The sequence below is a fragment of the Scyliorhinus canicula genome, chromosome 16 (assembly GCF_902713615.1).
Source record: "Scyliorhinus canicula chromosome 16, sScyCan1.1, whole genome shotgun sequence".
NCBI lineage: Eukaryota > Metazoa > Chordata > Chondrichthyes > Carcharhiniformes > Scyliorhinidae > Scyliorhinus > Scyliorhinus canicula.
The window spans coordinates 32,908,873-32,933,212 of record NC_052161.1 but is presented as its reverse complement, the minus strand read 5'-3'; the positions used below and the strand labels follow the sequence as shown (position 1 = coordinate 32,933,212).

Genomic DNA, 24,340 nt, shown 5'->3' with positions numbered 1-24,340 from the left:
GTTTTCCTTAATCTTCACTTCTTAGTTTTCCTGAAACTCATGATTTACAATGGGGTGCTGTATTACACACAACAGCAGTCCTTTTTTTGACCAAGAGGTCATTCGTTGTATGTGAGCCTAGATATTGAATGTTGTTCAGCTATTTGACACAAAGGATGTTTCAGAGTACAGTTTAAACATAATTAAACAATGCTATTTGTTATTTATTAAAGTTATATAAATGTCCCTAGTCTATATATTGGTGATATTGTAAATGTTACAATTGCAATTTTGAAAATGGATTTGAAAAATGAAAATGAAATAAACCATGGACAATGGGTGAGCATTAGATTGTGCTGTTCAGATTTGGCACTTTATGCAGAAAATCACCTTTGCTGAAGTATGTGACTCATCAAATTATATCAGAGCTAAGGGGGTAAATTCTCAAGGTGAGTAAAGACAGATGAATTGGAGGACAAAAATACTGCATATTTTATGCTTATTTTCTCATTTCATTGTTACTAGATACACAATGTGGAGGGAAACTTGATGATGATAGTGGAACATTTACCAGCCCCAATCATCCAGTGAACTATCCAAATAATGCGAAATGTATTTGGTATATATTTGTGGACAAAGATGAAAGAATACAGTTAATGTTCATTGATGTTCAGTGAGTAACCGTGTTTTTACTCAGTGTAACTGGATAATGTCAGAGGTATCTACTGGCAAAAAACAATGTTAATGGGTTTATTGGATTTTTTTAGCCTCTGGTGGCTTCCAAGAATCTGATGTGAACCTTGCTGGTGTCTCACAAGCAGCTGCACACCACTGTATCTTGCAAATCACACATACCCTTATTTCAAGAGCTGGACAGTACAATTCATTCCATCCAGATGCTACCTCCTGGGTACATCGGTCAGAGGATTTTGTCACAACAGCTGAACTCCCTGGGGTGCAGGCTGTCATTGATTACATCCATGTGCCCATCAAGAGCAGTCACCTTCATCAACCAGAAGAGCTTTCACTCCCTTAAAGATCAACTTGTCTTCAACAATAACAAAAGATTCATTCACATGTGTGTTCACTTTCCTGGCAGCAGCTCTGACTCCTCCATCCTCTGCCAACCCAAGCTGCTGCAGCTCCTCATCTTCAACCCCCCCCCCCCCCCTCCAGAACCCCCACCCCCAGGGATGAATCCGAGGGAACAAGAGGGATCCCTTGCACAGATGGCTACTCACCCCGATATGGGACCACATCATGGAGGCGAGGTATCATAAAGGCAATTCCCAAGATGTACTATGAAGCAGGGAATTGAACAAAGAAAATTACAGCACAGGAACAGGCCCTCGGCCCTCCCAGTCTGCGCCGATCCAAATTCTTTATCTAAACCTGTTGCCTATTTTCTAAGCATCTACTTCCCTCTGTTCCCCGCCCGTTCATATATCTGTCTAGATGCATCTTAAATTACGCTATCGTGCCTGCCTCTACTACCTCCGCTGGCAAAGCGTTCCAGGCAACCACCGCCCTCTGCGTAAAAAAATTTCAATGCACATCTCCCTTAAACTTTCGCCTCTCACCTTGAAATCGTGACCCCTTGTAATTGACATCCCCATTCTTGCAAAAAGCTTGCTGCTATCCACCCTGTCCATACGTGTCATAATTTTGTAGACCTCAATCAGGCCCCCCCTCAACCACCGTCTTTCCAACAAAAACAATCCTAATCTACTCAACCTTTCTTCATAGCTAACACCCTCCATACCAGGCAACATCCTGGTGAACCTCCTCTGCACCCTCTCTAAAGCATTCACATCCTTCTGGTAATGTGGCGACCAGAACTGTACGCAGTATTCCAAATGTGGCCTAACCAAAGTCCTATACAACTGTAACATGACGTGTCGACTCATGTACGCAATACCCCGTCCGATGAAGGCAAGCATGCTGTATGCCTTCGTGACCACTCTATCGACCTGCGTTGCCACCTTCAGGGTACAATGGACCTGAACTCCCAAATCTCTCGGTACATCAATTTTCTCCAGGACTCTTCCATTGACCGTATAGTCCGCTCTTGAATTGAATCTCTGAGGATGTAATTCCAGTGCCAGGAGTGATCAGGTGGTCTCTTACAGCACATTCCTGCGAGGGTTTCACACATTGTGTTAACCTGTTGTACTCTCTATAATGTAGTTCTTGAGTTTTTCTTTTATATAGTTGAGTGTCTTATATTTCAGCATTGTGACCAAGGGATGATCAGTGACAGAGTGAAGGTAAGAAAGGGACTGTTTGTTGAACAGGAATTTTGGGAGTCATATTCAAATGAGACACTCATGGGCAGTGAGGTCAGAAAGGAGATTATTTTGTTGCCTCCTCACTTCTTCTTGCCTCTCCTCCTCAGCTGCATGCAATGTTCCTGGTGGAAAGGTGCTGGGCGTTATGACAATGTTATCCAGGTCACAGTAGACAACAATGAATAAGGACATACATTCCAGGGAACGTTGCAGGGCTGCTCCGTTGTGGTCCAGGGGATTGAGCCAATACTTGAGCATCCCAGCAGTCTCCTCGATGAGATTTTGTGTAGCCACATGGTTCTCATCATATGTAAGCAGGCAATATGTGATTGGATTGTGCTTGTCATGAGTCAGAGGTTAAGTGGATCGTCCTTGTAGTCCAGCGTGACTACTGCCAGTGTGGCAGGCATTGGTACATGCCAGTCACACATTATGGGAAAGGAAACTTATGTAGTTGCAGTGCATCTCAGCACTTAGAGAAAGTGTCCTCAAAGTGATGTGTGTGTAATCAATGGTACTGTGCATCATGGGGAGGGCCACAACTCTGGCAAATCCATAAACAAGATGTTTCTGCACAATGAACTCTCCTTTCCTGGCAAAAAGAGCTTCAGTCATCTCACTTGTATAATTGTGGACAACGAATTGGGAGATGTTATAAATGCCCTTTGTTCCAACCCGGTGATTCTGGGTAATGGTTAACTTTACAGCCTCTGCCAATACTGTCCTTGTCCTGCTCTGTGATTGCAGGGTTGTATGCAAGTGGTAGCAGATTTCCATGAGTGCCTCGTTTACATAATAATAATCTTTATATTGTCACAAGTAGGCTTACATTAATACTGCAATAATAGGGCAGCACGGTAGCTTGGTGGTTAGCACAATTGCTTCACAGCTCCAGGGTCCCAGGTTTGATTCCCGGCTTGGTTCACTGTCTGTGTGGAGTTTGCACATTCTTCCCGTGTGTGCGTGGGTTTCCTCCGGGTGCTCCGGTTTCCTCCCACAGTCCAAAGATGTGCAGGTTAGGTGGATTGGTCATGTTAAATTTCCCTTAGTGTCCAAAATTGCCCTTAGTGTTGGGTTATGGGAATAGAGTGGAGGTGTGGGCTTAAGAATCGCCTCCTTCTGCACTATAAATTCTATGATAAGTTACTGTGAAAACCCCCAAGTCACCACACTCTGGCACCTGCTTGGGTACAATAAGGGAGAATTCAAAATTTCCAATTCACCTAACAAGCACCTCTTTTGGGATTTGTGGGAGGAAACTGGAGCACCCGGAGAAAACCCACGCAGACACAGGGAGAACATGCAGACTCCGCACAGACAGTGGCCCAAGCTGGGAATCGAACCCGGTTCCCTGGTGCTGCAAAGCCATAGTGCGAAGCACTGTGCTACCGTGCTGAGTTGACCCACACACCATTCTTGGTCTTGGCTGAGGTAAGAGCAAAACACCTGGCAGATGCTTGCTGAATAATTTATATTACTGAGACCACTGCACACATCTTCCTCCTCCCTGTGTGAGCAGTTTGTTCTGTGCTGCCTCTGCCTCATTTCCTATTTATGTGACAGGGCAAAGTGGATATTACTACAGATAACATGACTGTGAGATACTGGTCTGATCAGAATCATTTAGTCAAAACCAAGGTCTTTTCTGCATGTAACCCCATTCCTTGTTGGCTTCATCAATTTTAAACAGCTTTGCAGATCACCAAGCACTTCTACAAAATCAGAGATCCGGTAAAAGGTAATGAGCAACTAACCTGAAAGTGGTTGATGATCCCATCGAAATGCACAGGTGGAGGAACCTTCCTGCTACAGAACACATTTTCAGCTGTGCAGGTTCCAAAGAGATGTCTTAGCTTGAGCTATGGTTGGCATTCAAAGTGAGATTAAAGGAGTTTGCGGTAAACGTGTTCCCTCAAAGAAAAAGGGTGGGACGGTCAAATCAAGAGCCCCTGAATGTGGCTCTGGATTTACTGATGTGACCATCAATTCACACGACACATAGTTGGAAGTGAACAGTGGTTTTAATTATCTTACAACGAAGCCCGCCTGCGACGCGATGAACTGGCAGGCAGGCTCAGACTACCAGGCTTTATACTTCCGGTTAGTGGGAGGAGCCATGGGCGGAGCCAAGGGTGGAGCCCAGTAGAAACTCCTCATCTCCCCCTAGGGGCAGAGCCGCGCAACTGCTCGTATACCGAGCTTACACAGACACAGTACATCATATATAATAACAGTGTGAATTACACGGACTGTGATTCACCACACTTACGTTTAAGAAATTAAGCTGGGCGGGTAGAAGGGAGACATTTTTGGTGGTGGTATTCATAATTCAGTTAGTTTTAACATAATTATGGAAAACATCAAAGCTAGAAGTCACTAAACAAAAACAGAAAATACTGGACAATCTCAGCACCACTAGCAGCATCTGTGGAGAGAAAAGTGAACTAACATTTCGAGTCTGGATGACTCTTTGTCAAAGCTAGCGAGAACTGGAAATGGGGTCAGATTCATACTGTTGTGGGGGAGTGGAGCGGTGGGGTTGGATAGGGGGCCAGTGACAGGTGGAGATTGACAAGGATGTCCAGGAATGTAAATGGAGGTGAATAAGGATAGTGGCACATAAAGAGATTAGAATGTGTGACTGACAGAACAAAGGTGATCAGTAAGTCAAAGGGCAACTAGGAACAGTTGGTCCAAGTGGAGTGGGGGGAGGGGGAACAATGGGGAGGGAAAAAACAATCAATGAAAGAAAGGAGAATAAATTGTTAGAAATAAAAACGTGGTGAAGTTAGAGGAGAGAGTTCACAGTCTCAACTCATTGTTAAGTCCGGATGGTTATTTTGTGCCTAATTGGAAGATGAGGTGTTGTTCCTCCAGTTTGCGCTGGGTTTCACTGAAGCATTACAGCAGGCTAAGGACGGACATGTGGACGTATGTGCAGGATGGTGAGTTGAAATGGCAAGCAAAATTGAAGTTAGAAATTGGGGTGAGGGTAATTTTACTAAGCTGAGGAATAACTTAACAAGAGTGGACTGGAAGTAGTTACCTCCCCACCTGTCTACACCAGAACATCAACAAGATAGTGGAAGGTGTCAGTGACAGTGCTTCATCTGAGCACTTACTCAGCAATTGCCTGTCCACTGACATGTAGTTTTGCTTCAATCGGGGCTACTCAGCTCCTGACCTCATTACAGCCTTTTCCAAACATAGACAAAAAAGTTGAACTCAACAGATGATGCGAAAATGACTATCCTTGACATCAAAGCAGCATTTGACCGAGTGTAGCATCAAAGAGCCCTAACAAAACTAGGGGTCAATGGGAATCAGGCGGGAAATTCTCCAGTGGTTGGAGTCATACCTAGCACAGAGGAAGATGGCTGTGGTTGTTGGAGTTAGTCAGTTCAGCTGCAGGACATCATTGCAGTAGTTCCTCAGGGCTGTGTCTTAGTCTCAACCAGCTTCAGCTGCTTCATCAACGACCTTTCCTCCATCGAAAGGTCATAAGTTGGGATTTTTGTTGATGACTGCACAATGGTCAGCACCATTCCCAACTCTTCAGATACTGAAGCAGTCCATGTGCGAAGGCAGCAAGACCTGGACAATATCCAGGCTTGGGCTGACAGGTAGCAAATAACATTCATGCCACACAAGTGCTAGGCAATGACCATATCCAACAAGGGAGAATCTAACCATTTTCCCTTGATAATCAATGGCATTACCATCGCTGAATCCCCCACTATCAACATCCTGTAGATTACCAGTCACCAGACACTGAAATGGACTAGCTATATAAATACTGTGCTAGAAGAGACGATCTAAGGCAGCATCAGAAGTGTGATGGAATACTCTGCACTTGCCTGGATGAGTGCAGCTCACAAACACTCCAGAAGATCGATGTCATTCAGGACAAAGTAGCATCCTTCTGCCACCTTCAAAATCCACTCCCTCCACCATCATCTACAAGATGCACTGCAGCAACTCACCAAGGTTTCCAAACCAATGATCTCTACCACCCAAAAGGACAAAGGCAGCAGATGAATGGGAACATCATCACCTGCAAGTTGCCCTCTGAGCCTCACACCATCCCGACTGGGAATTATATCGCCATTCTTTCACTGTCACTGGGTCAAAATCCTGGAACTCCCTCCCTAGCACCACTATGGTGCACCTACACCACATGGACTTCAGCAGTTCAGAAAGGTGGCTCACAGGCACCTTCTCAAGGGCAATTAAGGATGGCCAATTGCTGGCCTAGCCAGTGACACCCACATCGAATGAAATAATTTTTAAAAACCCTCTCCAACAGCATTAGCAAACATCCCTGGAAGGATATTTGTCCCAGTCATGTTCAAGTGCTTTTACAGTTCCCAATCCCAGTGTTCTACATCCCAGTGCCACAGCAATCTATAGCCATCCTCCTGCACCATTTCTCCAGCCATGTATTCATCCATTCTAACCCCTTATTTCTATGCTCACTAAAGCATGGTGCTGGGAGTAATGTAGAGATTAATACTTTTAAAATCCTGCTTGCTAATTCCTGACCTAGTTCCCTAAATTCTGACTGCATAGCCACATTCCTCTTTCTAGGTATGTCATCGGTACCAATGAGGATCATGACTGCTGGCTGTTTACCCCTCCCCCTCAGCGTGTTCTGCAGTTGCTCAGTGACATCCATACTGTGGCATCGGCAACAGCTGAGAAACATCTATCTATTCGCATATCTAGTCACATATCATGAGTTATTATTTATTTATATTTCCATATTTCTATGAAATGCATAGACACAGAATTAAAAACAAGGACATCAGACAATACATACACAGAATCACACTATGGGCTGGATTCTTCTGCCTTGCCCACCGCAAGATCGCCACAGTCGGGACGCGGACCATGTAAAGTTTAATTGACCTCGGGTGGGAATTTCTGATCACCGGGCGGGCGCGGCTGGAGAATCCCACCCAATGTTTCTGACAATTTCTTCTAAGAGTCATTACATGATCAGCATTCACAACAAAATTGGGCAAAGCATCCAGGTATCAACAATGCCATGTGAAAAAAAGGTTTTATGATTATGAAGACATGATCCAAATTTCTGCAGGTAATACTGATGACCATGCAAAATACTGTAATTGCAAGTAAAGAACTTTTAAGGCTTTGAGGTAGTATGTCCATGTATCAATTTATAAACTTCAACTCAATCAAAAATCAATCTTCTCTTTAAAGATTGTAGTCCAAGAATTCTTCAATGTTCCCCGTAAGATATTCCCTTCATGCCTTCCATTTTCCCGGTGACATGCCTTTGCACTCTCTCTATTAGTTGTATATCTCTCTGAGAGTTTGGATTCCAAATTGTGGATGCGTACTCCAGATGTGGACGTACCAGCTGCTTATAGAGTTTAACATAAACACAGACATCCCAACTCAGCATTCAGCACTCGTGAAGTATTTTCTGCTCATTGTGCTGCCTGAGCGACATGATTTGTAAACTTTAATGGTTCTTTCTTCCTTGTACTATTTGTAAACCTCACTGCTACAACTAATAAAACATTTCAATTGCCTATAAATTACCAATTTTGTAAGTGAACAAAGTCAATGTATACTCATCAGTCAATCACCTACCTACTTCCCTGTGCAGTTACGTATCAATTTTTTTGTTTATAACGCTGGTTCTGACTGGAAACTGATTCTAGGTTAGTCCCTCTCCTTTGACCCCACTGCTCCCACTGTTTCCTGAGGTGGAATCTCACACTCTGCTCCTCCATTTGAAGCCCTGCAGCTCCTGGTTTTCTGAGCTCATCTCATCTAAAATTTATTTCCTCTGGTTTCTGACCCTTCTGGAAACAGTTCCTCATATTTTACCCCATCAAAACCTTTCATGGTTTTGAGCACCTCTATCAAATATTGCCTTAAACCACTCTGCTCTAAGGAGAATCAGCCAAGCTTCCCTTGTTTGTCACTCAATGATCAAATAAATAACGCAGCATTCACCTGAGGGCAATTTGTGTTTGAGTTGTGGAAAGATTGGGGCTGGGTGGCTGAATGGCCGATCCTTGTTCCATACTTCCTTATTTTTAGATTAGATATCTGATAAATGGTGCAGTGTTTATGAAGTAAAATGTTAATGAAAGAAATGTAACTGAAATTAATTCTCTCTGCAGGTTGGAAGATTCACCAGGTTGCTCCAATGATTATGTTAAAATATATGATGGGCCTTCAACAAATTCTCCAGTTCTGACCACAATATGTACTCGAACAAATGGTGAATTTACATCATCGTCCAACGCTATGACTGTTCATTTTCAATCTGATCCCCAAACTACTGCTCCTGGCTTTACTGCATATTACTCCAAGGTGCTTGCAAATCAAAGTAAGTGTTACATTACTTCTCTTGATCAGTGCAGGTGAGATTAGAATGGTAGCAAAATGATTTGATGTATGTGACTACTTTCAGGGAGTTGAGGATTTGTTACGATCTCCATTCATTATACTTCACACTATGACCCTTGTATTATAAGGAAAGCAGCTGAAAAATAGTCCATAACTAATCTGTTGATGTTTATATTCAACATGAGATTTCTCCTTTTCCATCTGCCTTTCAGTCTATTCCCTTTTCTTCAATGTAAATCTACTTGATAAAGAAATAGAATCCAAACTAGTTCAGTTATTCCTGGCGGGGCTCTCAATCGGCCGATGGCTGAATCGGGAAATCCGACTTGACGGAGAATCGGGTTCAATGTCAAAATCGTGGTGGCCACTGGTTTCACACCAAATCGCAATTCTCTGGTGCCTCAACAGCTCCGCACGTACAGCAAACACCATTGGCATTTTATTCGCGGGCCTGACCCAGTACCATCCGGGGTCTCCGCGATTCTCCACCTGCACTGGAGGGAATTCCCAACAGCAAGTTTCACTTGTACTTTTAGAATTTGGGAAACAGGCACCGTGGCTAATGAGGGAGTGATAGGAGGTAGGAAAGGGGGAGGCATGACCATAGGCTACCAGGCTAGACACTGGCTGGATGGAGGGGACCTTCCAGGGCCAATCGGGGGGATGGTGATGATGGGGTGGGCTGTGTGGCCGGGCTGACCAGGAACGGACCACCATTGCCGTGGCCAGCAAGGCAGCCATTTTGCTGCGCACCCCACTGACCACCCACCTTTGCCCCTGGTTCTGCAGAGCGGCACTGGCTGTATGGGTGCACCCACCCCCACCTCTGCCATGCCATCCCCACCCCCAAGCTGGCCACCATCCGCCAGCAGGGCATTACGCGACCCACCCAAGCGCAACGCCATATCTGCCAGATCATGCTGTATCTAGCACTGCGAGAGTATGGGTGAGGACATCTGCCCCGGTGGCTATTAAGGTGACAGTTGCCCTGAACTTCTTTGCCACGGGCTCCTTGCAATCGACAAATTTGGACCTGTCCGGGATCTCACAGAGCTCAGTGCGCCTGGACTGACATGGAGGTTCTATAAATCCAGTCGGCACAATATATCGATTTCAATGTGGACGGAACCCACTAGGATTCCCGGGCAGCGGGGTTTTCTGCCATTGCTGCGTTGGCAGGAACAGCGGGTCTTGTCCATGGGATGGAGGATGATGACCACCCGCTCTAAATGAGCTTTGGTGCTCCGCTTCATTCGACAATGTCTGACCCCTGCCCACGATAGCATTTTCCACTACATACCAGCATGCGAGCTGGCCATTCCATCAGACGGTCCCATTGAATCCTCTGAGGTGATGGAGATGGGGATGTTGGGAGGGGGCGGGTGGGGGGAATTATGAGCACTGGCTGAACTGCGGTCCCTGAACCAAGCCCATCTCCAACGTCCACCCATTCCCCACCCCCATCCTTGCCCCCTCTGTGGCCAGCCCAGCCGAGCCCAGCCCTCACAACATTGTAATGTGCGCAAGTGTTTAATGTGAATACTTACAAATTTGTGTCCAAGCCCTATCACTAAGCTGTGCACAGCACGCATGCCAACTTAACTGGTGTCTTGTTTTCTGGCTTTATGGATCCTAACTCTCTGTCTTGGTCGATCCCCAGAAGGTACATCATGAGTGGAGGTAGCCTGCTGTGATTCCCGTCTTGCGATCTGGGTCCCCTTTGGCGGACGTCTTCTGGGATGGCCGAGCCTGGATGGGCCCGGTTGCTGCACAAGTGTCCCAGGTGGTACTGCCCTATTCTGCCCATTGCTCACCCCAGATGCACCAGTGATAGGAGGGGGGCGGTGGAGTCCGAGGTGCTGCAGTGTTCTGGCACCTCCCCTGTGGGAGTCACTGGCACAGGGCCCATCACGTCCTCCTCCCCCGGGGTGCCTGATGGCCCCCGGGCTACTCAACGGGACGAGGATGTAAGCGGAGCTCTCCCCTGAGCCTCCACCAGCCACCTGTCACTGCCAGTTCTGGAGGCCTGCTCCCATCTCGGCCAGGGTCTACATGCTCACGGCCATGGAGCACAGGGAGTAGACCACCTCCACCTGGGATAGCGCCACATCACACTGTGATTGCACCATCACCTTCTGGGTTTGTGTCACATCAGCCAGTGACTGCGTAGATTAGACATACTCTGTACAATGAGCTAGATCAAGCAGCACAGATGGAGGCCATTCAACCCAACTGATTAATGTCAGTGTTAACAAAATCCAAGTAAAACCAGAAACCCCTTTCAAAAGGCATGGCCCAGCACACAACATTCTTACTGGTATAAGATTTATTAGTGATATCTGTTCCTCTTTTCAAACAGCAGGTTTGAATTCCTTCTAGAAAGCAATTATCTCTTTGAAGTTATAAAACAGCTTTAAAAATCATGATAGAGAGACACATCTTTCAACCTGTGTAGTTCAAAAAGCAGTCCAAACCTAAATCAAAAGTAAAACTCAGGGTGCAACCCAGCTCCACCCACACAATGACATCACTGACGACATGTGATAAATCAAAAACATCTCTTAAAAGGACACTCACATGACAAACTCCATACATTAACCTCTGGGCCAATGTGAGTTGATGTTCCTCATAACCTCTTGAAGAGTTTGATGCTTCCTGGTCTCTTCTTGGAACTCAAATAGATTTGCATCTGATACCAGTACTAGTGTGGAAATAAGATTGACATGCAGATCTACGTCCTCAGTAATGTCACCACCAATACTTTGCATCGACACTCTCGACAATGCATCCGCTAAGAACAAATATTTGAATGCGTGTAAATGCGATTGAAGTCGTAGCATTGCATCTTCATCATCAACTTCTGATTGCGGGGAGACATCTGGTTGAGATTTCTTTTGATAATGTTAACCAAATGATGATGATAGGTCTCAACTGTTAAAGTTGGAAGCCCATAGACGTAGTCGTGGAATTACTCCAAGCCTACACCTAAGCCCAGGCATTCATTTTCGATTTGAGCATACCTCTGCTCTGTTGTCATCATAGATCGTGATGCATACAAGACTGGTTTCCAATCGTCATGCTCGAGCTGCAGAAGAACTGCTCCTGCACCATCTTTGGACGCTACTGTTGACACTTCAATCTGCTTGTATAGGTCAAAAAATTTGAAAAGTGGCATGGTGCTTCATGAAGTCTTGAGCTTCTGCCACTCTTATTCATGTTGCTTAGTCCAAGTGAAATGCATTGTCTTGTGCAGGAGATTACAAAGATGTGTTGATTTTGCTGACAGGTTTGGATTGAATTTCCCTATAAAATCGATCATACCCATCACTCTTAAGATGGCTTGCTTTTTGTGTGGTTTTGGCATGTTGAGAATTGCTTGGATTTTGCCCTTGTCAAGTTCAATGCGATGCAATGAGAGCTTGTCACCTAGGAATGTGACTTCAGTGACTCCAAATTGGCACTTTTGCTTCTTGACCTTCAGCCCATTTCTCCTGATGCTCGTTCGAACTTTAAGCAACCTCGTATTGTGCTCTTCTATGGTTGAGCCCCAAACGATGATATCATCCACCTCCACACATACACCTTCAACGCCTTTGATTATGTGCTTCATGGCACGGTGAAAAATCTCTGATGCCGAAATTATTCCAAAAGGCATTCTCAAAAAGCAGTACCGTCCAAAGGGCGTATTGAAAGTGCAATATTTTGTACTTTGTTCCTCACGCTTTAGTTGTGAGAAACTCTGAGATGAGTCAACATCCATAAACAATTGTGCACCAGCCATCTCAGATGTGATTTCCTCGCGCTTTGATATTTGCAATGTTATCTTTTGGTATTCTTGTTCAAGATTCGTTATTCTTATTCAAGATTTTTAAGAGCCGTGCGTATGCGAATATCGCCATTCTTTTTCTTCACAAACCATGAAGTTTACCCAGTGGGTAGGTTCTTCAATTTTTCAGATTACTTTTAATTTTGTCATTCTGTCCAGCTCCTTTTTGAGGCGATCCTGAAGAGGTTCAGGTACCCTGGGTGCCTGTATTACAGATTTTGCATCCTCTCTGAGTTGTATCTTGTAGGTGAATGGTAGTGTACCAAAAGCTGTGAACACATCATTGAATTTGCTGATAATATTCTCAGAATCCTAAGAGTGTTGATGCAATCCTTTGTGGATGCTATATACCAACTGCACTGGACCTAATTCTTCACAGGGCGTATCACCTAATAAAAAATCCAAGTCCTCAGATACAATATAGAATTGGATGGAATAAACTGTGTTCTCCACAACCACACTCAGGTCACAAGCACCATAACATTTAATGTTTGAACCATTATAATCTCTCCAAGATATTTTGTGATTTCTTCTAATCGGCTAAATTTTTAGATTTTAAAAAATCAGTCATGCTGCATGCTGATTAAATTGGCTTTGGCACCAGTGTCTAACTTCAATTGGACCACTGTACCATTCACTACAAGTGCTAGCAGTCATTTGTCTTCATCAACCTCATTTATTTTAAATGGAGTATCAATTTGCACTTTTTTAAATGCTGGAGAATTTTTTGAGGTCTCCAAAAAAATATTCTTCTGTGTTATTACTCCAACAAACAATTATGTTTCATCAGTGGAGACTGTGTCTTCCACTGTGCTGACTGGACTGGGGTTGAGCTTGGAGTAACAATTCTGAGCAAAGTGATTTTTTTCCTTTGCATCTGGAACAAAACTTGTCAAACACTGGGCACCATCTTAATTTGTGCCTTTGACCACATCTTTCATACAGAAATACGCTATTCTGATCTTTAACCTGTTTGTTGGTGTGCGAGGAGCTGCAGGAACCTTCCCGCCTTTTTTCAGAAGTTTCCTGCAATTTCGGAAAAAGGAAAGCAACTAAAGTTTTCTCCTCCAAGAAGAGACCGCCATTACTGAGAAACATTTCAGAATGCTGTGCTGCTAGCTCGTGAACCTGACAAATCTTAAATGTTTGTTCCAAAGACTGCTCCGATTCCCTCAGTAATCGTTCCCTCTGCTTACTTTTATTCACACCAAACACAATCTGGTCCCGCATCATGGACGATTCCACCGCACAAAAACTACAGGTTTTAGCTTTATCTTTAAATGAGTGATGAACTGATCTATGCACTCTCCTGTCTTCTGTAAACGTTATCTAAATTCATAGCGTTCATAAATGTCATTCTTTCTGGGGCTGCATTGTGCATCAAATCTTCGAATTACTTTGTTAAAATTACTATCTTCACCGTTTGCAAATTTAAACATATTGAACACAGCAATTGCATCTGGTCCTGCTACTGTTAGGAGCATCGCTACCTTATGTGAATCCGATTGATCTTCTAAATTTACTGCAGTAAGAAGCAGGTTAAATTGTTGTTTAAACACTTACCATGTCCACATTGCCACAAAAGCTGAGACTTTTTGGTCAATAACTCCATGCTGTTATTCTCAGTACAGAAAATCTTCAAATCCCTGTGGCAGGCTGATCGATTTTTTTTTTGGGTGTTTAATACCTTCAACCCTGGTACCATGTAATGTTCTTGTCAGATGGCTTGATTTATTACAAGAACACTTGTAGCTAAAGCTATAAACGATTTACCGTGGGTAACATATATACAAAACAGATGAAAAAGAGTAAAATCATGCCAAACAACCTCTCTTTCAATTTCCTCCAGCCAGTCTGAGGTCAGCTGACTTTAACATTCACTACTAGTGAGACTCTAGTGGTCAGCCAGTGAATTACAACACAGCCATGATATCACTACACCTTCTGATTTCTATTTTCCAGAGGAAAGAGGCCAGCCAATTAGTGACCAATTCACTTCTAGGAGGCAGGGTGGCAATTGAAAGAATTAAGTGGCAGCTTGCCTCATATTAATCCACATTTTAAAATATAACTCAGAGTGGCAACCCCTCCTGCTGCAACATATCAGCTGTAGTTGTACCCTTTGTTGTTGCCCTCGATTTCGGGGATGGAACCACCAGCTCTGATGCACCCCGAACCTGATAAACTCTCAGTACAGAATTATTTAAATCGGGAAATACTGAAATTGAATGTAACTGTTAGCAATCATCTGTGGGCGAGAAATTCCACATACTCAACAATTTAGAAAATATCTAATTGATGCTTAATAGCTTTGCCTGTTCACACATCAGCCAATCATTGTAATAATATTCAAGGAACATGTTTTCAGCCCCAATGCTAAATTGCAGTGTCACTTGCATTAATTCATAGGTAAATTAAATGATCAGGATTTACCAGGATTGAATTTAGTCAAAACGTCTGTGTTGCCTTGATTGCTTTGGCCATGGGATTTTCCTGAGCTATGAAGCGTTCACTATTTATTAATACACCTTCAATATTAGGTAATAGAAAACATTGTTAGAGGTGATTATGAATAAAAGACCATCAGATCTTAATCTATCCACTGAAGGCCTGTTTCTGCCCAAAGTGTCAGGTACACAAAATAATCTGTACAAAATATGAAACAAGTTTCATTCTTCACTTTTCATTATCACTCACACTGATGATTTTTAATTTTCCTAATGTCTGCTCTGTTGTCACACAATGTAGAAAGCCACGATGAACGTAATCTTTGAGAGTTACATCAGAAAAGGTTGAATAGAATAATTAACACGCTGCATTTCTCTCACGAACAGGGGGCAGTTTTGAGCCCACATTAGCCATGCATGGGATCAGCGGTGCGGGCAGAAATTCCCGCAAGAATCGGGACATCCTGATAGTCCCTGCTCCTTGCCACCAAAGCCACAAGGTTCACACCCAGAAAGGGCATCCGCAGTGGAGATGGAAGCAACCAGCTGACTGGTACATCAGGATACCTGTGATGAACTTGGCAGGCGTCCTCTGGTGGCTTGAGCCTCGAGGCTCAAGGGGCTCCTGTTCAGGGACAGAAGTGCCTTCAGCCGGCTGAGTGAATGTGGGCACAGGCAGAGGAGACTCTGAGTGTCTACACACCTTTAAAGTGTCCTGATGGGGTCCCCTGGGGTGTCTGGCAGATGCTCATCCTCCATATGGGTGCCAGAGGTACCAGAATCAACTCCTGCAGGAAATGGGGTACAGGAGTTGTCATAATATCCACTCATGTATATAATGAGATGCAGACAGGCAGTGATTGACACATAGGATGACCAGTAAGCATACAACACAGTACAGCCTATCACCAGACAGGACATTACCACTATAAAGCCAGAAAGCACTAGGTTTCCCGTCTCGCGGGACCCAGCTACTGAGACAGTCAGAGTCCACGAGCTAGCAAGTGCAAACACCATGCAGTAGCTAGTAAGTCTGGTCAGGCTATTACAAGGTCACCAGTCAGATCAGTATAATGTTGACCCACAGCTGAATATGTCTAGCAGTTTGATAGTTGAATAAAACAGTGTTGGATCTTCTCCAGTGTTAGACGTCTGTTTCTAACTTCCCTGCATCGAGTGCAGTCCACATCGAACCAACCTGCCTAACACATCAGGAGTGAGGTCAAGGTGCTTCGTCCCCATGTCGCCTACATCCTGATGGTGGCCAGCAGAGTGTGCGGTCACGGAGTGCAGAGCTGAGCACAAATCCAGCAAGGCCTGCTGGACCAAGGTCTACATGGTGATTGTCAACCTTCCCATGGTGACCTCGCGGCACTCGCATGTCAGAACCACAAATCATACAGAACTTAGACAGACTCCTCCATCATTCACCAAGATTCACTATACGCTGACTGAATCTCAAACTACAGCCTGATGTTCCACCGCCAGTGAGCTGATAGTGGCTTCCAGAAGCTCATCATGTGACTGGGACTGAGTGTGTGGTTGGTTTCCAGCAGCTCCCGAGAATGAATATCTGGGCTGTTCCCACCTCCCACTACTGTGCATATGTCAGGTGTTCTCCAAAAAGTGACCCTGAATCTAATCTAGAGCTAAGCTCCAGCAAGATGTGCCAAGGCCTTGATAGAGGGTGCAGGTTAGCACTTTGATGAATCTTTGTGAACCCCCTTGTCCTCAGATATTGCTTTTGGGGCTTGGGCTGCTACTCAGTGGCCTGGATGGCTTTGATCTGCTGCTAGCTACAAAAAAGAAAATAGAGTTTTAGTGGATGGTCTAAACCCATTTCAAAGTACATTTGACTCACTTTGATTGCCAGTATTTGGTGAAGTGACGAAGCTGTGATCCATGCTAGGTTTTTGGGAGAGGTGAATCTCCCCTTTTCCACAGGAGCCTTCCTTATTCTTCTCAGAGATCCACTGCAGCCTCCTCATATTCAGTCAAAACGATGTCCTCTGCCACCCCTCCCCCAGATTTGGGCTTGCACTTACTTATTGTATGTCAGCTTGACCTGGATGAATATTAAGAAAGTAATGTGATCGGAGGGATGATGCAGAGGTTGAATGTGCTTACTGACTCCTCCCCAAAACATGGGATGCTGGTGATGTGAAAATGTCCGTGAGAGAATGAGTCCCCAGCTAATGGTTGTGAAAGGTCTGTGAAGAGAGTAGATGATGCCATGATGATAGTTTGATACTGGAGGGAATTGAAGGATGACTTCCCATGACAGAGTGGATGAGATCATTCTTCTGCTTCTTGCGCTGCGTGGCAGATGGGATATGGTTGTGTTATGTTCCAGGGTTGAGAAAACTCCAAAGTATATCATGGAGTTCACCTGACCTACAACTTAGTTACGATGAGCACAAGGGCCTGCCTTTCAGATGTTATTCAACAGAGGCCTTAAGCACTTTTAGTCAAAAACAAGCTTTATTCTACAAATTTAGTTAAAATTTTTATAAACACACAGTAAGCATTTTTATCAACTACAAACATAAATACCCCACACAGCTATAGTAATCTATAGAACATAGAACAGTACAGCACAGAACAGGCCCTTCGGCCCTCAATGTTGTGCCGAGCCATGATCACCCTACTCAAACCCACGTATCCACCCTATACCCGTAACCCAACAACTCCCCCTTAACCTTACTTTTTCTAGGACACTACGGGCAATTTAGCATGGCCAATCCACCTAACCCGCACATCTTTGGACTGTGGGAGGAAACCGGAGCACCCGGAGGAAACCCACGCACACAGGGGGAGGACGTGCAGACTCCACACAGACAGTGACCCAGCCAGGAATCGAACCTGGGACCCTGGAGCTGTGAAGCATTTATGCTAACCACCATGCTACCCTGCTGCCCCTTATGGATGTATCACCCTTAATCAATACCCCTTTTAGCTTTTTCCAATTTAATAACAAGATCCCATAAACCAGAAACCTCTTTTCAAAGGTGTTGTCCAACACACAGCAGTCTTACTATCTTTAAGGCTTGGTATGGCCACTCTAAATTGCCCCTTAATTGGAAAAATGATTGGGTACACTAAATGTATATTTTAAAAAATAAAAATAAAATGAAGATATAGAAAAAAAACATATTTCAGCCTGTGCAGACCAAAACTGCAGTTCGAACTCAAAGCAAAAGTAAAACTCAGAGCCGCAGGCCAGCTCACTGACGCCATGTGATAAGACAAAAACATTTCTTAATGGGACACTCCCATGACATTTGCCAGCCACATTGACCTCCTGGACAACCTGCCTCCCAGGCTGGAGAAGTGACATTTGGATGGGCCCTAGAGCCATCTACTGGGCAGAGAACATAAGAACTAGGAGCAGGAGTAGGCCATCTGGCACCTCGAGCCTGCTCCGCCATTCAATGAGATCATGGCTGATATTTTGTGGACTCAGCTCCACTTTCCGGCCCGAACACCATAACCCTTAATCCCTTTATTCTTCAAAAAACTATCTATCTTTACCTTAAAAACATTTAATGAAGGAGCCTCAACTGCTTCACTGGGCAAGGAATTCCATAAATTCACAACCCTTTGGGTGAAGAAGTTCCTCCTAAACTCAGTCCTAAATCTAATTCCCCTTATTTTGAGGCTATGTCCCCTAGTTCTGCTTTCACCCGCCAGTGGAAACAACCTACCAGCATCTATCCTATCTATTCCCTTCATAATTTTTAATGTTTCTATAAGATCCCCCCTCATCCTTCTAAATTCCAACAAGTACAGTCCAGGTCTACTCAACCTCTCCTCATAATCCAACCCCTTCAGCTCTGGAATTAACCTAGTGAATCTCCTCTGCACACCCTCCAGTGCCAGTATGTCCTTTCTCAAGTAAGGAGACCAAAACTGAACACAATACTCCAGGTGTGGCCTCACTAACACCTTATACAATTGCAACATAACCTCCCTAGTCTTAAACTCCATCCCTCTAGAAATGAAGGACAAAATTCCATTTGCCTTCTTAATCACCTGTTGCATCTGTAAACCAACTTTCTGTGACTCGGGCAGCACGGTGGCCTAGTGGTTAGCACAACCACCTTATGGCGCTGAGGTCCCAGGTTCGATCCCGGCTCTGGGTCACTGTCCGTGTGGAGTTTGCACATTCTCCCCGTGTCTGTGTGGGTTTCGCCTCCACAACCCAAAAATGTGCCGAGTAGGTGGATTGGCCATGCTAAATTGCCCCTTAATTGGAAAAAATAATTGGGTAATCTAAATTTATAAAAAAAAACAACTTTCTGTGACTCATGCACTAGCACACCCAGGTCTCTCTGCACAACAGCATGTTTTAATATTTTATCATTTAAATAATAATCCCTTTTGTAGTTATTCCTACCAAAATGGATAACCACACATTTGTCAACATTGTATTCCATCTGCCAGACCCTAGCCCATTCACTTAACCTATCCAAATCCCTCTGCAGACTTCCAGTATCTTCTGCACTTTTCGCTTCACCACTAATCTTAGTGTCATCTGCAAACTTGGACACATTGCCCTTGGTCCCCAACTCCAAATCATCTATGTAAATTGTGAGCAATTGTGGGCCCAACACGGATCCCTGAGGGACACCACTACCTACTGATTGCCAACCAGAGAAACACCCATTTATCCCAACTCTTTGCTTTCTATTAATTAACCAATCCTCTATCCATGCTACTACTTTACCCTTAATGCCATGCATCTTTATCTTATGCAGCAACCTTTTGTGTGGCACCTTGTCAAAGGCTTTCTGGAAATCCAGATATACCACACCCATTGGCTCCCCGTTATCTACTGCACTGGTAATGTCCTCAAAAAATTCCACTAAATTAGTTAGGCATGATCTGCCCTTTATGAACCCATGCTGCGTCTGCCCAATGGGGCAATTTCTATCCAGATGCCTCGCTATTTCTTCCTTGATGATAGATTCCAGCATCTTCCCTACTACCGAAGTTAGGCTCACTGGCCTATAATTACCCGCTCTCTGCCTACCTCCTTTTTTAAACAGTGGTGTCACATTTGCTAATTTCCAATCCACCGGGACCACCCCAGAGTCTAGTGAATTTTGGTAAATCATCATTAGTGCATCTGCAATTTCCCTAGCCATCTCTTTTAGCACTCTGGGATGCATTCCATCAGGGCCAGGAGACTTGTCTATCTTTAGCCCCATTAGCTTGCCCATCACTACCTCCTTAGTGATAACAATCATCTCAAGGTCCTCACCTGTCATTGCCTCATTTCTATCAGTCGCTGGCATGTTATTTGTGTCTTCCACTGTGAAGACCGACCCAAAAAACCTGTTCAGTTCCTCAGCCATTTCCTCATCTCCCATTATTAAAACTCCCTTCTCATCCTCTAAATGACCAATTTTTACCTTAGCCACTCTTTTTTTTATATATTTGTAAAAACTTTTACTGTCTGTAATGTAGAATGTGCCTCTGTGCCCTAAATCCTTGGACCAAGGGCCCGGAAGCTGAAGCGAGCTGCTGCCTTCCCCTTGAAAGATGTGATCCTTGCTCCTGGCTGGATGCCATCTTAAGCAGTCTCCTGATGATAAGTGAGCAGACGGGATCAGCTCCAGGCCTGCCAGATGACATGGAGAGATACTTGCTTGTGCATTATTAATTAGGCTCCAAGTGTGGAATCATGCGTGAGTTCACATTATTCCAGCCAGTGGATATGGCGCCACTGGAAACTCTTGCTACTACACTTGGACAAAAAAACAGAGAATTCCTCCAAATGATTCTGAACAATGTAAACTTCTAACTTAAAATCAATCCAACAGACTTATCCCAGCTTAACTGTTTGCTTGTGGCTGTCACTCTGAGAGGTTTTTAAACATTTTCATTCTCTGAAAAGTAGTTACTTTTTTTCCTGGGCCTGGTTACACAGGTCACAGCTCTTGTCTATGGTATATCCCAACCAGTATAATCAGCATCTTCAGCCCTGGTCTAAGAATAAGTGTTGTTGATAGTCACACACCTTGATCCACGAGGCATGTGTAGACCCTCCCTTGACTCCTATTCTGCAATTGGACTTCTCTCTTTACAAAGCTACTTGATCCTATCCAATTTCCTAGAATTCTCTTTTATCCTCTCTGAACACACACAACTGAGTCTCTTGGGAAGCACAACAGAATGGAACTTTCAACTTCCGGGTCAGTTTCTCTTATAATTGCTTCTTTTATAAAAAATAACAAAACCCACCTGTTTTCCTTTTAGGGCATACTCCACCCTTAGAAATTTTCTCTGTAGCAACCTCATGACCTTCTTGCTTCTAGAAGCCCCTCTCAGCTAGGTCATAACTTTAACCTTTGTTTCTTAGCATATCCAGGCATACAAAATCAAACTGAAAGTACATAATCCCCCAATTAATCTTAAAGAGAAATTTTCCTTATGAGAAAGTGCTTAAGGAAACTCTCTATCCTTAACCGTTAATATAACCTGTACTCAAATAGTCGTGACATTACCGGTTAGTGAGGTGAGATACGTTGACCATCAAATTAAACCAGAAACTAAGGGGGAAAATTCTTAGGAAGAGTGAAGACAGAAATTTGGAGGACAAGAATATTGCTCATTTTTTGCTTCTCATTTACTCATTTCATCATTGTTACTAGATATAAAATGTGGAGAAAAACATGACGATGATAGTGGATCATTTTCCAGCCCCTATTATCCACGGAAATACCCAAATAATGCGAAATGTACTTGGTATATATTTGCGGACGATGATGAAAGAATAAGGTTGAATTTCGTTGATATTCAGTAAGTAACAGTGTTTCCACTTACTCAGTGTAACTGCAGATAATGTCAGAGGTATCTATTGCCAAAAACTATTCCCAATGAATTTATTGAAGGGGTATCAATGCTCCAGTTGAGTACTTCTAAATAGGTATCTATTTAGATGTTTTGTCAATGAAAAATGTAAATTTTTCAGGATGAAAAGCAATTACTTAAGTGATTGATCTGATCAGTACCTCTCTGTTCAGTGTCTCTTGGCTTCTCATTGTATCCTAGAATCACAGAAAAATCCCTGGGGAAAACATTGAATAAGGTCTGATAATGGGCACAAAGATTTCATTGTACAATTAATCATTGCCCGTTTCTTGTGATACCAGCAGCATGTGTAACTTGTGCTATCTATTCATTATAAGAATAATATGGGGCTGTTTAGCACAGGGCTAAATCGCTGGCTTTGAAAGCAGACCAAGCAGGCCAGCAGCACGGTTCGATTCCCGTGACAGCCTCCCCGAACAGGCGCCGGAATGTGGCGACTAGGGGCTTTTCACAGTAACTTCATTGAAGCCTACTCGTGACAATAAGCGATTTTCATTTCATTTCATTTTTCATATAGCTGAGCAGTGAACACAATGATGAGTGGCCGCACACAAATGTAGAAGGCCCAAAAACATAATAGTACTGCTTAAATCCAGCCTGAATTACTTAAAGGGACAGTGCCCAGTGCCTTCTCGCTTCGGCAACTACTGAAACTGGAGGAGGGTCTGAGCTGGAAAAAGAGTGAAAATGGTGTAATAGGGCAGAGAGAGTGCTGCACTCACTCGAGGACTGTCTGCAGGAACTATGAGGAAGGAGATATTCTTCCCATGGGGCCTGCAGGCACTAAGAAGGCAATCTGAGCAGAGAACCAGTGCTATCATATCTTCTAATATGCCTTTAAGGGATAGCACTATGATATTACGAGAAGGGAAATTTGCCATGTGATCCAGTCTTAGTTTTGCTTTTGCTAATTAAGCAGAACACACACAAACTGCTCTGAGGAAGCCCATTCCTGCTGCTGGATTCAATACTGATATATATTTGTTGTGGCCGCAAAGAGAAAAGGAAATCGAGGTGCCACGCTTTTAAGTCCCTGAAACATAGTTTAGGATTTTTTTTTCCAATTAAGGAACAATTTATTGTGGCCAATCCACCTACTCTGCACATCTTTGAGTTGTGGGGGTAAGACCCACGCAGACACACGGAGAATGTGCAAACTCCACACGGACAGTGACCCGGGGCCGGGATCGAACACAGGTCCTCGGCCCCATGGGGCAGCAGTGCTAACCACTGCACCACTGTGCTGCCCATAGTGCAGGATTTATTAAGAGAATTTGCTGCTACAGTGTAAGATGGTGAACTTCCCAAAAGCCCACTCAATGATCTGCTGACATCACTGCGTATCGCAAATAGCGTTTCTCCAATACATAACATTCCTCCCCCTTTAGCCTATCAGTGCTAACGACTTTTCTTTTCAACACTTTTATAACAGTTCCAACATAATATTTATTAAGTTACATCATTATGTTATTGATACATACATACATCAGTAGGACAGCCTCTTGGAGGACATAGAACATAGAACAGTACAGCACAGAACAGGCCCTTCGGCCCTCGATGTTGTGCCGAACAATGATCACCCCACTTAAACCCACGTAACCTGTATACCCGTAACCCAACAATCCCCCCATTATCCTTACACTACGGGCAATTTAGCATGGCCAATCCACCTAACCCGCACATCTTTGGACTGTGGGAGGAAACCGGAGCACCCGGAGGAAACCCACGCGCACACGGGGAGGACGTGCAGACTCCACACAGACAGTGACCCAGCCGGGAATCGAACCTGGGACCCTGGAGCTGTGAAGCATTGATGCTAACCACCATGCTACCGTGAGGCCCCTAATCCATCTCATTTAGGTAATAACCAACGTTCAGGAATTTGGCTCTTTGAGATTACACAAGTGTCTTCCTGTTAGTGGGCAGCACGGTAGCATTGTGGATAGCACAATCGCTTCACAGCTCCAGGGTCCCAGGTTCGATTCCGGCTTGGGTCACTGTCTGTGCGGAGTCTGCACATCCTCCCCGTGTGTGCGTGGGTTTCCTCCGGGTGCTCCGGTTTCCTCCCACAGTCCAAAGATGTGCAGGTTAGGTGGATTGGACATGATAAATTACACTTAGTGTCCAAAATTGCCCTTAGTGTTGGGTGGGGTTATTGGGTTATGGGAATAGGGTGGAGGTGTTAACCTTGGGTAGGGTGCTCTTTCCAGGAGCCGGTGCAGACTCGTCGGCATCACCCGCTGACGTCGGGCGACGTAATCAACGTCTCCCGGCGTGACTACACAAAAGAAGCCCCCCCCCCCCAACCCACCGGCACTCGCACTCTGTGATCTCCCTCTCCCCCCAACTCACCAGCACCCACACTCTGTGATCCTGTGATCTCTATCTCTCCCCCTCTCCCACCGGCACCCGCACTCTGTGATCTCCCTCTCCCCCCAACCCACCGGCACCCGCACTCTGTGATCTCTCTCTCTCTCCCTCTCCCCCAAACCCACCGGCACCTGCACTCTGTGATCTCTCTCTCTCTCTCTCTCTCC

At 44.4% G+C, this 24,340-nt stretch overlaps 1 protein-coding gene across 1 annotated transcript in view; it reads left to right on the top strand.

Annotated features, from left to right (window-relative positions):
- LOC119979709 (cubilin-like) overlaps nt 1–24,340 on the top strand; it is a 225,388-nt gene that overhangs the window by 190,165 nt on the left and 10,883 nt on the right. The window contains exons 20-22 of the mRNA XM_038822269.1: nt 505–652; nt 8,426–8,634; nt 21,584–21,731. Of these exons, the coding sequence (XP_038678197.1) occupies nt 505–652; nt 8,426–8,634; nt 21,584–21,731 (505 nt within the window). The remainder of the gene's footprint in view (nt 1–504; nt 653–8,425; nt 8,635–21,583; nt 21,732–24,340) is intronic.